General features: G+C 38.9%; 1 protein-coding gene across 1 annotated transcript; it reads left to right on the plus strand.

Moving 5' to 3' along the window:
* Positions 1 to 3,606: 3,606 nt before the first annotated feature.
* LOC130698693 (uncharacterized) lies at positions 3,607 to 6,531 on the plus strand. The gene is made up of 6 exons (XM_057521378.1): positions 3,607 to 3,832; positions 3,895 to 4,126; positions 4,213 to 4,401; positions 4,472 to 5,862; positions 5,932 to 6,126; positions 6,201 to 6,531. The coding sequence occupies exons 1-6, from the start codon at positions 3,711 to 3,713 to the stop codon at positions 6,397 to 6,399; spliced, it is 2,328 nt and encodes a 775-aa protein (XP_057377361.1). The 5' UTR covers positions 3,607 to 3,710; the 3' UTR covers positions 6,400 to 6,531.
* Positions 6,532 to 12,447: the final 5,916 nt, after the last annotated feature.

Here is a 12,447-nt window from a genome sequence, read left to right on the forward strand (position 1 = left end):
GCTTCATTATTCAATTTCTTGGTTTTCTTGATCTTCCTCCCCACCCCCCGCTCCCCTTCCGTTCAGTACAGAAATCCATATTTTCAAAAAGAGCAAATTTTTCTGGTTCAAGAAACTTGCTTTATTTTGTTTTCCTTTTTTCTTATTACATCTGTCAGCCGATTGTCTTATAATAGGCGCCTGTTTTTCAGTAGGTGCATTATGTAACATGATTCCCATGGATGAAGATTCTTCATTCACCAGTTCTTATTTAAAAGGAAATATGAAAAAAAAATACTAACTATAGAGTTTAAGTAGCTCGATGACATTTATTCTATACCCTTCCTTTTTTCACTTTGTATTGTGGGGAGCCCTGACGAGGTGTTCGTCCTTGTGTCGTTAATTGAACCAAAACAAGAATACCAAGCCCAGAATCCATATCGTATATCTGGCTGTTATTTTCAATGACCGGTTTTTGTTAAATCCCGTTTACTTCGTTTCTACTCTTGCCAGTCAAGCTCTCTTAAATCTTTTCTTCTCTTTATCTTTCTCCCTCTCTGGCAAATTATGTATTGGGTTTTGATATTTTGTTGATGTTTAAGATTTTTTTTTTCATCCTCTGCCCCCGGCCTGTCCCTTTATATTGCATCCTCTTATGATGCGAAAAGCCCTGTATCCAATGATTGTGTTGGCTTACACCGGACTGAAATACATCAGCATTCCTAACCTGAATGTTCGTTAAATATCCATCGGATACTTGGTTCACGTGTGCATAGACATACAGAAAATTATAATCCAAACGTTAAAGTAAGCTTGAGTAGAACGTATACTCTGTAAAACAAATTAAAAAGTACCACGAGAAACAATTCAAAGTAATCTAGTTAACATGAATTTTTGTTCACCCTCCTCCAGATCTTGATCTAAGGAATTTGTGTCTAAGCAATTAGCAGGTTCTTGGAATTGTCGAAACAAAAAAGGTGTAGAAAAAAACAGTGCCGATGGCATAAGAGAAAAAGAACCAACCACCTTGCTGCAATATTTTTCATATGATGCAGTTCCTTAGACATTAGTGTACCTCACAGTCCTGGTGTGCAGTCGTCACAGAATATCGCTCTGATTCTGTTCAAGAAACAACTTCAAATCAAGAACGCAAAACACGTTTGTGTTCATCAGCTACATTGGGAATTCTATTGTGACAGTATTTTTCCTGAAATTGAGACGGATTACAAATACATCTGTTAAAATTTTGGTACGTAACTGGTAAAGGAGCAGATCACTAGTTTTCTCTGTCGCAAAACATAAGTAATTAACAGAATAAATTCCAAATTCTGCACAGAATGATACAGATAGAGCTGCTTACCATAGCCGTTGACGTTATTGTTAATCAGTTTTGATTTTGTGTAATTAGTGTACTGTCCAAGCATTTCGATTAATAATTCCTTCTGAATATCCTCCTCGCAGTGACAACCGCTCTATCGTATTAGCTTTGTAACAATGAAATAACTAAAAGAAATTTAGTTGTGTTGTTCAGGTGGTCCAGCCAATACAGAAACATTACAAAGTCGAAGGTGTGGCAGATAATTCCGAATTCCATAGTCCCGATAATTTCCGAGTAAACAAATCATCGGGACAAAAAGGTATGTGAAGGATTAACATAGATGGTACATAAACTCGATGTAAAAAAAACATGGCTGGAATATAGAGTACATAACAGTGATAGTGAAATCTATCGAAACAGTGAAAATTCTCTAAAATCGTGTTACAATGTTTCTGCTGCTCAATTAGATCTTTTTAAAGCGAAGCAAACGTAATGATTAATCATTTAGATTCTCTCGGATCTAGTGGGAGAATTCAAACGTAACAAACATATTGTTTATACCTAAGACACGCAATCATTCTAATTGTTATTAGAATTACATTCATTACATTTGCTGAAGTACAAAATTGAAAGTTAATAGTTAATACTTAATAGTAATACTAAATAAGCTAATTAAGTAGAATATAACAAAATATTTATTGTATAGTTATATTTTTAATCAAATAAAGTTATTCATTTAAAAAATATAAATTTATATGGCTAGAATGCGTAAAGTTGTATTTAGAAAATTAAATAGGAATTTGGCCGATAGATGGCCATAGGATTAACACTCATACATCAGTTCCACTAAGAATTAAAGTTCCATTATCGCCTAGTCACGAATCAGGTCAATCTACAACAAGATTCCTGGGAACAAAACTGGCAATTTTTGTAGATTCGTTCCACCGATAGTCCCTATTTAGTCAAGAGTAGTCACAAATGGAACAGTCATCGTGAAACCGCGAAAGAAAATCCCGTGTAATCTAAACCATCTTTCCAATTTAAAGTTAATTATTTGCTTTCATTATAATAGATTTATTACACGAATGTTTCTATATGGTTACGTTGTAGCTATTTTTTTCAATAATAATAAGCGTAGAAACAAACTTCATTAAATTTTCTTACCAGAAATAATGCTAACACCATCCTCTCAAACTTTCTTCCTTCAAACATCTCTCAGCCTTGTCTTCCGAGGCGCGATTTGATGCAACATTGCAATTTTCAAGTTTACGATTACGGTTTACAATTATAATTTAAATAATAACTAAATAATTAAGATTAACTCAAAATATTACATAAATAATAATGACTGTTCAGAAAAATTTACAGCTATAATCTGTAATCAAGGGAATCCTCCCGCCCCGAAAAAAAAATAAATCTTGGGCAAACGGGGATTGAGCTTTACCCGATTACCTGAGACACGAGAAACCACAGGGAAATATTAGCCAACTTAACTAATGGAAAAAAACATATCAACTTGCTCTGAATCCCGCTTATGAAACCCGACTGAAATTGGGTTCAAGGCGAAAAATTTTACATCTAGAACCGCCTGCTCCGATTGCCAAAAAAAGCCCCGATCGGCCCGGGGCCAACTCCTAGTCCCATTCTCTGGCGGTAGATGCGCTGCAATCTGACAATACGCTAGGTGCGCTGTAATCTGACCATGAGCTATGTGCGCTTCAATCTGACCATACGCTAGGCGCGCTGCAATCTGACCATGCTACAATCTGACTGCTCAAGCTTTGGCCTTCTATTATGGCTTCCCGCATGCGTATTTCTGATTTAAAACAAGCGACTAAATTTGTCTGCTAGCCCCCCCATTTAATGTCGTCCCGTGGTTTGACGTGTGTACGTCATTAAAAGTATCCTGGCGTATATTTGTGAAATTTAGGTGAATACAAACGTGTCTTTTGTGTCCCGGAATTGTGTGTTGGATTTGAAGTTTATTGGATGCTCCGCCTGTAAATATGTGTAAGTGTATACTTAATTGGTACCAGAGTTGGGGGGAGCGCGCTCTGAGCGAGAGCGAAAAACGAGCGCGCTCGCCAATTTACAGGAGCGACGAGCGAGAGCCGCTCAACTTTGAAAAACGCGAGCGTGAGCTTGAGCGAAAGGCTAGTGAGCGAGCGCTCACGCCACTTACGCCATCTATCGGCAACAATTTAAACTGTTTTAATATAGCAAATAATTTGCGGGAACGGCACAGTAAATGCGCAGACGACGCAAACAGTTCTTTCAGTTTAACATTGTTACACGTTGTTTTACAGAGTGGGCAAGTACAATCTTTGGTTTTTTTTGCATGATTTAAAATCTTTAAATAATAAGATGTAATATTAAGTTTTTGTTTGTTTTTCCAAAGATTGCTTTATTTATTATGGCTTCCAATTCAAGTAATATTCATGATGGAGAAGACCGAGACGAAGACTATGAAAAAGAAATTTATGTTACTTCACATTCGGATTCAGAACCTTTTGATGACTCTCTTTGTGATACATCGTAAGTATAGTTAACTAAGTTCCATTTGTATTGTCATTTTCATATTTTCTAATCTGCTGTAGGGTGAAGGAAGATGAAGTCAGTCATGTTAGTGCTGATGGTGCGTCAAATAAGTCAAGAATTCAACTGCCAGCCAAGTATTTCACATTCATGCACGACCAGATGAGTGGGAAGGGATTTAAGGTTAAATGCTTGTTATGCCACATGCATAAGACCAAGTACGGAAAAAATGGAAAGGCAGAGTACTTGTCCATAACCAACAACTCAGTGTATAATGCTAAAAGGCATATTAAGGTATATACTTTTCAAAAGTGATAGCGTAATAAGATTAATATAAGATTTACTCCCAGTTCATAATGGTTTAATGTTTATCGTTCCAGACTAAACACCCTTCTCATCTCTCTGATTTCATTGCTTCGTGGAGAAACAAGAGAGAGGAATCTACATCTCAAGCTACAAGCAATGAAACAAAGAAAATGGCACAAACCAAACTGAGTGATCATTTGCATTCGAGTTCCTCAAAATTTAAACAAATAAGAACCCAAGAAGAACTTGACGAGGCGATCTTGGTGGCTTTGCAAACATTTTATTATATATTTCGATACAGGACGATATATTTTTCTTTCATTTTTTATACAGAATCATGTCATCGCAGATCTTTTGCCATTAAGTGAAATCGAAAAAGACGGATTCCAGAAGCTTATTGGGGGATTGATTGGCCCACTTGTCATCAAAAGTCGGCGTTCGATGATGGAGATTTTAAACCAAAAATACGCAAGAACTAAATCAAACCTCATTTCTGAACTTGAAAAGGTGGATTATGTTTCCACCACAGCTGACTGCTGGACATCCCACCGCAAGAGCTTTTTGGGAATGACGGTTCATTGGCTAGGGGAAGGAAAAGATTCGAAAGAAATTATCCGGCGAAGTGCTTGTCTTGGTGTTCGGCGACTTTATGGAGCACACACTTACGACGTGCTTGCCAAGGCAATGTCAAATCTCCATGCTGAATTCCGGATTAGCAACAAAGTAAACATCACCATTACAGACAACGGGTCGAATTTTCTAAAAGCTTTCAAGATGTTTCCATCAATGGAAAAGCAAGATTTACCAGAAGCTTCCTGTGATGAAGATGATTTAATTTCCGATGAAGATGACAGTGAAGACGTCATTTACGTTGATATCGGTTTGATTTTAGATCATCGCAACAACATTCAAGTGGACGTAGAAAGCGGCGAGTCATGTGGCCTTGCGGTGCCGACGCAAGAAAGTGAGATAAAGGCAACTCAAGATGAGATGGAGTTTGACAGCGACAGTGATATTTGCGACGTTGGCGGTAGAATTTTTCTTCCTCGTCATTTCCGCTGCACTTGTCACTCCTTAAATCTGATTGCCACTGCAGATGTCAAAACCATCACCAATCGTCAATTTACAAAATTGAAAAAACAGTTGGACTTAAAACTGTCTGCCGTTTGGAATAAACAAAGTCGGAGTTCCCTAGCTTCTGATTTCATAAGAAAGACTATTGGTGAGTTATTCGTTATCCATAACGTAACACGGTGGAACAGCTATTACAACGCGATGTGCAAAGTGCATTATTTTGTATCGAAGAAAAATGAAGAACTTCAAACAATTTTTGAACATTTCAAGCTTAAAAAACTGTCAGCCGCTGAACAAGAATTCCTTAAAGAGTTCATTAAAGTTATGAAGCCAATTTCTCAAGCCTTGGACGTGTTCCAAAACGAAGAAGCTATGTCATTGGGATGTGTTCTTCCTGTCATTACAATATTGAAGGACAAACTTACAAGTCTCCAACAAGATAGAGGTATCGTCCATTGCATTCCACTTGTCAATTGTCTCTTCGATGGTGTAAGTAGAAGATTCGACACCTTGTTCGACGACGACCATATGCGTCTAGCGGCTATCAGTGATCCGCATTTTAAGCTATCTTGGGTTCCAGAAGAATCAAAAAGCAACGATATTGTTCTTCTTAAAAAAGAAGTTCAAAGGCGTGCAAATGCAATAGTTGAGTGAGTATAGCGTTGTGCAATTATTCGTTGATCTAGTTAATTTAAATGTCTTTTATTTTTCTGGTTTAGCGCAAATGAAAGTAGCTGCGATGAAACAAGCCAAAGTGATAGTTCACCAATCAAAAAGAAATCTAAAAATCGGTTTTTGAACAGCCTAAGAAAAAGGGCCTCTACCGAAATCGGGGAAGTAGATCGGTATTTCAATGATGTCGCCGGTTCTCTGGAAGATCTAAGTCGTTTCCCGACGATTAAACAGATATTTATGTAACATACTTTATTCCTAATACTTTCTTTGAAATTATTTAGCCGATGCCTAATCTATGCTTTTCTTTAAATAGGGAATACAATAGCGCGCTTCCATCATCTGCTGCCTGCGAAAGACTTTTTAGCACGGCTGGTCTCATTTTTGTTCCGAAACGGTCAAACTTATCGGATAGCAATTTCGATAAGCTGGTTTTTTTGAAACAAAATGGAATGTCGTCGAGGAACTGGCAGAGTTGCCCTTCAAAAACTACCTACGCAGCAAAAACATTTTGATGCATCTTTGTTGCAAAGTTCCCTTTTTGTTTTGATGTTGTGTAATTGTGTTGTAACATGTTATTATAAATAGTAAATATGTTATTAACGCTATATGGCGTATCCAGAATGAAGCCTGATGAACACTGTTCAATACACTGGTACAGTTAAACATGTTTTATTTACTAAGTTTTTTGTGGATGCGCTGTGCTTTAGATTTGAACAATATTTTAATAGAAATTATAGGTGGATCAAAATGCATGTTTTACGCGGTTTTTTTTTTCAAAGAGCGCGAGCGAAAAATGAGCGAGAGCGCGCTCACTTTTTTTGGGGGCGAGCGAAAGAGCTTTTCCGCTCACTTTAAAGCACTGAGCGGAAAGCTCAGAGCGCGCTCCCATTTCAGTGAGCTACTCCCAACTCTGATTGGTACTTACGCATGTTATCATTACGGCATCACCTTTTACTTTCTTCAAATGGCATGACTAAATTTTTTTCGGATGGTGACTTGTTGTTGACGCCATTTTTTTTTTTTTTTTTGCATCATCGCTGTTTTTTCTTTTCACATGGCGGCCCGTTTTTTGCCCGCCATATTATTTCCTCTCAACACGTTGTGGGCCGTTGTGGGCCGTTGTTGCCCACCAGCTATTTTTTGGCTGGATTTCTCCTTACCCCAGATCTAGGTTTCTTTTTGTTTACAGTTTCTTTCTTTTATTGCAAATGATTTGCATTTTCTTGGCTTTTCACTGACAGAACACAAACTGAAATTTGCCTTTTTTCTCTTTCTTTTTGTAAACTATTTGAAAAGTTAGTAAAATCGTTAGTATACCTACACCAAGTAAGAAAAAAAGGGTGGGATTGATTAAGGCAGGGACTAAAGCAAACCCGAACCGTTACAGCTACAACTAACGACCATGGATCGAAAGGGACGTGCAATCAGTGCATAGTGAATTACCCGTAAAGCCAAAATGATTAAAGGGAAACTAAAGTAGGGACAAAGGAATGAGCAACACGTTGGTATGACACAGATCACAACAAATGGAAAAAGTAAAAAAAAAATGCCGATTCGGCCATACTAAACCGTACCATCTTCTTTTCTTCGTAATCCAAATGGGCATGAATCTCTGGTTCTCGAGGCGGCGACCTTGTAGCTCCCACGGCGATCTTGTAGCTCCCACGACGATCTTCGTTGGGCCTTTTCGGTCCTTTGGCCGGCCAATCTAGATACATAAAAGACAAAAAAACACAGTTAGTACACTTTGATTTATCACTGATACCTTTTATGGCGACGATCCCACGGCGATCTTGTAGCTCCCACGACGATCCACGATGGGCCTTTTCGGTCCTTTGGCCGGCCAATCTAGATACATAAAAGACAAAAAAACACAGTTAGTACACTTTGATTTATCACTGATACCTTTTATGGCGACGATCCCACGGCGATCTTGTAGCTCCCACGACGATCCTCGTTGGGCCTTTTCGGTCCTTTGGCCAGCCAATCTAGATACATAAAAGACAAAAAAACACAGTTAGTACACTTTGATTTATCACTGATACCTTTTATGGCGACGATCCCACGGCGATCTTGTAGCTCCCACGACGATCCTCGTTGGGCCTTTTCGGTCCTTTGGCCAGCCAATCTAGATACATAAAAGACAAAAAAACACAGTTAGTACACTTTGATTTATCACTGATACCTTTTATGGCGACGATCCCACGGCGATCTTGTAGCTCCCACGACGATCCACGATGGGCCTTTTCGGTCCTTTGGCCGGCCAATCTAGATACATAAAAGACAAAAAAACACAGTTAGTACACTTTGATTTATCACTGATACCTTTTATGGCGACGATCCCACGGCGATCTTGTAGCTCCCACGACGATCCACGATGGGCCTTTTCGGTCCTTTGGCCGGCCAATCTAGATACATAAAAGACAAAAAAACACAGTTAGTACACTTTGATTTATCACTGATACCTTTTATGGCGACGATCCCACGGCGATCTTGTAGCTCCCACGACGATCCTCGTTGGGCCTTTTCGGTCCTTTGGCCAGCCAATCTAGATACATAAAAGACAAAAAAACACAGTTAGTACACTTTGATTTATCACTGATACCTGTTTTTGGTGTCGCCGATCCTCGATGTCCCGCGGTCCACGGTGACTCCCAGAGATTGCCCTCCTAATTCATCGAGAACGAAAGAAAAAAAAAGAACAAAGAATTGCTTTTGATTAATCAAATAACAACTACTGTCTGCTTAACACTAGCACATATCAAGTATACACGAATGGCAAACAAGTTTTGACAGATAGGTCCTGAAATAAAATTTATCGTTAATGATGAACAGGTTAGGAAAGTCGTGGGGTTGTTAATGTTAGTAGAGTGTTTGCATATTGTGCTGAGAGGTTTGATTGCAAGTTGGTGTGCAAATTGCAAAAAGTGCAAAGGTTGTATATATACGAAGTGCATTGCATGGAGGCAGTGTAGTGCAAAAGTATCCCGTGTGACAATGATTGTGCCTTAATCATCGTTTTTCTAATCTATCTATTCTAATCTATCTTATGCTAACTAGACTATACACCCTTATGAAGGCAAAACCTAGTGCTTATGTGAGGCTTTCGTGGTGTGAGCGGGATTGAGAAGGCGTGAAACACTACACAAAACACCCGGAGAGATCTATCTACACTAGTGTGCACCGTGCAAGTGAGTGAACTACTGATCGGAAAAGCGGAATTTTTTTTTTTCATTTTTAAAAATTAAATTGCTCGAGGGCATTGATGTATTCCAGGTCACTGCTTATGGGTAGATCAATTAGGATGAAATTGGTATTTCCTCCGATTATGCTGAAATGTTCTAAAAGCCATTGACCTTTAGGTTTATGTTACCTCTCCTTTTAAATTTTATTTCGAAGAAGTGTTTTCATTTATTTCCATTCAGAATTCACGGGCATAGAAATGCCCTTGTCTGACATTCAACTTCACGCTGTGTGGTGCGCAAAAAAAGGAAAGGGTAAGAATTTGATGGCTACGTCAAGATGTAATGGTACACCCGCTGGGGATGGCGAGCAACATCAGGGTGACATCAAATCGTATAAAATGGTACAGCAGAGCCAACTACAATCAGTCGAGTGTTCATCTTCGACGTAGCATTACCATCAGCAGCTTCAGTTCGTCGTGCAACAATGGGTAAAGTAGGCTATAACGTTTAGTTAAAATAGAAATTGATGTTGATGTAATGCAAGGGTTCAGTGATTGATTTCCCTAAATGAAATGTTGGAGTGAAATTTTTAAACTTAATTCTGTACATTTGTTTGCAATGTTTCAACGTTCTGTGGTATGTTAGCAATAAATTATGTCTTTCTTCCACTGCTATATCTATGGCTATCTATGGCATTACGCTTCTACTACGGTTACACTTCGCTGGGTCGAGCATAGATGTGCCAATGGGTTCACCGGCTTCTAACTATGGTAGTTATTTATATCAGACTTAAAGTGCTGTGCCATACTACACCACGATGTATGCAGCCCCCAATTACTACAGTACAAAGGCGCCCTAGTACTACACCACAACATATGCGGCTCCTACTTACTACTCGGAGGCCCCGAAATACTACGCCGCACCAAGCTATTACGCAGAGGCGCCAGTGTATTACACAACAAACGTGCGCCACTCCAACATACTACACCGCAGCTGCGCCGTCTTACTACGCTGAAGCTCCAAAATCCTACGCTGCCCCAAGTTACTACACAGCGGTTGCCCCTTCGTACTACGCGGAACCTAGCTACTACACCACAACTTATGCTGCCCCGCCTTACTACACCACAAAAGCGCCAGTGTACTACACTACCACTTACGGCCGCTCCCAGTTACTACACCGAGGCTCGAGCATATTACACAACAACGTACGCCACTCTCAGCTATTACACTGAGCGATCAAAGTATTATTAATTGTAAAAATTGTGCTGTCCATCAAGCTTGATGACGGGATGGTTAGATCTTGTTTTATTATTTGCTGTCCTCGTTCCAAAATAAGTCATTACCCTGTCATGTATTTACCTATATAACTAGCCATTGCATACGTATGTTGTTTCTGAATGAGATGTTGAATAGAGCCATAATGTCGTTATCGAATCCACTTTTCTTTATTCTTTTATTACATAAAGCGGATGAAGCGATTTAAATTTGTGTTCGTACAACATGGTAATTTCTAAACACAATTATGCATTAAGACGTATTAGTAAGAACTATATCATGCGTATTTGTAAATTTTCTGTGAATTTATATATTCAACTGCGTAGCACGAAGTCGCATTGATTTATTGCGTTAGGGCATTGGCATTGTTCAGTTGTCGTGGTTAAAATCATTTATCTTTCACGTTTCATGATTGAATAGCAGGGTATGGCGAAATTTTTTTTCATCGCTTAAATAAATATACTTAATATTCGGCAGAGATATCAGTTTCGGTTTGCCAAATTTGATTTTAGTTTTAGGGAAAAAAGCCAAAAAGGTTGCGCTAAGCACTTGACTGACATACTAGTATCCTCCAGAACTGTCACGATGGTGGCCCGGATCATATTGCTGTACTATATGATCCCCATCGTGACATCAGCTGAGAGCTCTTACATCTCTATTCAGTTTTGCATTGGAATGGTGGGCCAATCCCATACCAACGCTCGACGTTTCGAGTTGGTAATTGCTTACAGACTCTTGGTACTAGTCCCAACATTGGGAGGGTGCCATACCCAGTCGTTTCAAGTGCCGCTACATTAGGATGTTCACGCAACTATTATATACCGTGAATGATGACCCCAAACCATGTTGATAACGCAAGCGCGCATTTTCCGTCTCAAACTAACTCTCATTTAAATTCAGCGAAACCATTGTACAATGTAAATAATGAACTGTATCCAGAAAATGGTGATAAATAACATCCAAGGTAATTATAAAACAAAAAACTTAATTAAATGTTTTAAATATTCAATTATTATGTAGCACCCACAGATTAGGGCGTGGCATCACGCACCGTTAATGACATGCAAGAATCCTCCATATCACCTGGCGGCCGATTTTGGCACCAATGCGTTCATGCATTGGCTTGGTGCTATTCTAGCTGTGAAGGAAAAGTAAGTTGGAGCCAATCTAGGTTTGCCATTATTTATTTTTGGCATTCGTATACAATTATTAGTAGCCATGTATGCAGCTCATTGCGTCTAGTGGGCCATAATACTTCAATGATCCAGCTTTCTAAATTTCCGCTTTTGACAACCATGGCCTATGCCACATTCCCAGGGCTTATCAAGTCTAGTACAAAAATGTTTGTTCGTATTTACCGTACAGTCTGTTGGCACCATGAATATTCCGCAAAGGAATTTTTGAACGTTAGTTTACCAGGGAATATGCGTATAAGATTGGGTTCGATATATGATATACTTCCGCTTTTCTTTCGTTTTTCTCCCGAGTGAGTGAGTGATCTTCAGTGAGAGCATATTGCAGGCATGTTGTAGCACAAAAATTTTTTTCTTTCAATTCCTGAATTGTTAATTTTATTATGCTAGGTGCTGCATTATAATTGCAGAACAAAACCTGTACAACTATGATTCTTTTCTACAGCCAATGCAGTATGGAATGCTTGAGTCCTTATCTGACTAGAATCCAAGTGTCCAAAAAAGTGATGTGTTGCCCTCAGTGTACTTATCTTAGTGGCACGGCTTAAATCCTTCTAATAGATAAACATCAAAGGGGAAGGATCTGCATCCTGACCAAGGTTCCTCAGCAAATGCAGTAGCAAGTTCCCATGCAAGTTTTAGCACACAACTTGTTCGACTGTGATTCATCCTGAACATGCATGCAGTATGAAATGCTGGACAGGCAAATGTACAACTATCTCATAAACATTGATCATCTGCCTTATATGTGTTTATTGTTCTTCTAGGGGTGAAGTGTGGAAGATGCCAAAGGCCATTTTCATTACGTAGAGTGGAACTTAAATTTCTCTTGTTGGTTATTTCAAGGCAGTAATAACTATGCTGTAAACAATTCATGAAACATGGTCATCTTTTCCTCTCAGTGACG

Source organism: Daphnia carinata, unplaced genomic scaffold (assembly GCF_022539665.2).
Source record: "Daphnia carinata strain CSIRO-1 unplaced genomic scaffold, CSIRO_AGI_Dcar_HiC_V3 NW_026453071.1, whole genome shotgun sequence".
NCBI classification, from domain to species: domain Eukaryota; kingdom Metazoa; phylum Arthropoda; class Branchiopoda; order Diplostraca; family Daphniidae; genus Daphnia; species Daphnia carinata.

Bases quoted from the DNA above. Each gene is read 5' to 3' on its own strand.
- LOC130698693 (XM_057521378.1), top strand. From the start codon at position 3,711: ATGGCTTCCAATTCAAGTAATATTCATGATGGAGAAGACCGAGACGAA. The intron at 5,863-5,931 runs GTGAGTATAGCG...TTTCTGGTTTAG, and splicing joins CGTGCAAATGCAATAGTTGA to CGCAAATGAAAGTAGCTGCG. The intron at 6,127-6,200 runs GTAACATACTTT...TTCTTTAAATAG, and splicing joins ACGATTAAACAGATATTTAT to GGAATACAATAGCGCGCTTC.